Source organism: Humulus lupulus, chromosome 3 (assembly GCF_963169125.1).
Source record: "Humulus lupulus chromosome 3, drHumLupu1.1, whole genome shotgun sequence".
Classification (NCBI taxonomy): domain Eukaryota; kingdom Viridiplantae; phylum Streptophyta; class Magnoliopsida; order Rosales; family Cannabaceae; genus Humulus; species Humulus lupulus.
In genome coordinates this window covers 208,963,971-208,966,014 of record NC_084795.1, presented here as the reverse complement: position 1 = coordinate 208,966,014, position 2,044 = coordinate 208,963,971, and the positions used below count along the sequence as shown (strand labels likewise).

The 2,044-nt window shown below is 31.9% G+C and overlaps 1 protein-coding gene across 1 annotated transcript; it reads right to left on the bottom strand.

Moving 5' to 3' along the window:
• Positions 1-515: 515 nt before the first annotated feature.
• On the bottom strand, positions 516-1,798 carry LOC133825360 (cystathionine beta-lyase, chloroplastic-like). The gene is made up of 6 exons (XM_062258315.1): positions 1,791-1,798; positions 1,575-1,682; positions 1,386-1,497; positions 900-996; positions 721-802; positions 516-663 (listed from the first exon to the last, which is right to left on the bottom strand). The coding sequence occupies exons 1-6, from the start codon at positions 1,796-1,798 to the stop codon at positions 516-518; spliced, it is 555 nt and encodes a 184-aa protein (XP_062114299.1).
• Between the last annotated feature and the right edge of the window lie 246 nt (positions 1,799-2,044).

Here is a 2,044-nt window from a genome sequence, read left to right as displayed (position 1 = left end):
AAGAATTGCTCCAAAGAAATCATCTCAATATACCTGCACATTGTAAAAAAAAAGTCCTTTTATTATTAAGAACATAAGACTTAAGCTAGTTTCCACCTGTAAGCATATAAAGATTAAATTAAATTTGTAATAACTCCCTGTTAACAGATGAAAACTGCATTGTAAGTGCGGAAGGTGAGCAAAATTTTGAAGCAATTAGCATATATGTCAAACTCAAAGCCAACACTTTATTCATCTCAAGTGATTTTGCAAACTTAAAAGTTCGGCCTTGAAATATTAAGTTAGAAGGTAAAGCATTAATTACTAACATAATTCAAACTTACCCAAGATGCACAACACAAGTTCAAGTACATATAACAGAGTTACAATATTGTTTTGAATTAGTTATGTGAAGTCAAGACAATGTATATGATAAATGATCAGGCTATAATTCATAACTACAAGAACTAAATATTAAATAATTACGACCTTAACAAGTCAGAGCTTTACAGTTGTAAAAAAGGATTATAAGAAAATTATAAAGTGATAAAAGCATGAAGTTTCACCTGCTGCTTCTCAATTTGTAAAGCCATTGTCTTAATTCCTTGTAAGCAGAGCCAACAATCAAATGGAGCCAACCCAGACCCTTTTGCATTTTGTAGAAAGTACAGCACTTTTGCTAATCTGAAAAAAAAAATTATAATAAGGGTCTGAAGTTATAAATTATAACATTTGCATAACCTTTCCCCTCTTACAGCCAGTACACCTGCCATCACATCACTGTGCCCAGCAATGAACTTGGTAGCTGAGTGCATAACAATGTCTGAATGAAAGATGAATGAATCAAAATCTAACAGTTTTATAGAGGAAATAAAAAAGAGTAATCTGTAGAATGTAAAGTTCATGTTTTATATTGCTACCAGCTCCTAGTTCCAGAGGTTGTGACACTACAGGAGACATTATACTGTTATCCACCAAGACAAGAGCATCATGAGCATGAGCCATTTTAACTATTTCCTGAAGATGCACAAAATAAATAAAGAAAAATAATTGCACTTTAAAAGCATTACCAAATCATTCAATTATGACATTTCTGGCAACAAATAATTGAATAACTACTTAATTCTTTTATTGATTCTATCAAAAACAAGTTTAATGTCTATGAAAATATCAGACAGCCAGGAAAGATCATTCTCTACCTGGGTTACAATAGATATCCAAGTAATTCATCAGCCTTTTGAGAAAGGATAAACCCACACACAGCATATAATTCAAAGAGTACAAGTGTCATATTTGGGCATTAATTTAAGTTTATCTTCTCTGTTTCTTTTAAGCATTTACCAGAAGTAACATTAAAAAAGAGAGAATAAAAAGGAATGAGAAAATATAATAGCTAGATATCTTACACGAATATTAGAAACCATTTGTCGAGGATTTTTTGGACTCTCCAGCCAGACAAGCTTTGTCCAGGGACCAATTGCAGATGCTATTTCATCTAAACTAGTTGTATCAACTCGTCTACACATTATAAGCATGATGCTTTCATATTTTACTCTGAGGCTTCATAATATATTTGAAAAATGAGCTGCACTTACTTCACCACGACCCCTGTCTTTGGAATTACTTTTGACAGCAACCTATCAGAACCACCATAAATGTCATCTCCAGCAACAATCACTTCTCCTAAAATTACATTATTATATCTTAAGAAAAAAAATTCAAATAAGACAGCAGCTACAAATTCCACCGAGGGCCATAAAGGCATAAACGATAACCTAGTCATTAGAAAATATCCACAAGCCAAGAGATACCTCTTCATGGTAAATTTATTTTATAAACCGAAGGACCCAAATCCATCTCATATGTTAGACAAGAATATATCCACTTTAATTCATTAAAAATATATCCAATTCATTGGAATATCCATATTGATGCATGCTGCATTTATTATTTTAAAAATTTAAAAAGAAAATACTGTAACTTCAACATAGTGATAAATAATTAAAGATACAGAAGAAAAAGGAAAAGAAAAGGGAAGTACCAGTCCCAACAAGATGGGCTACAG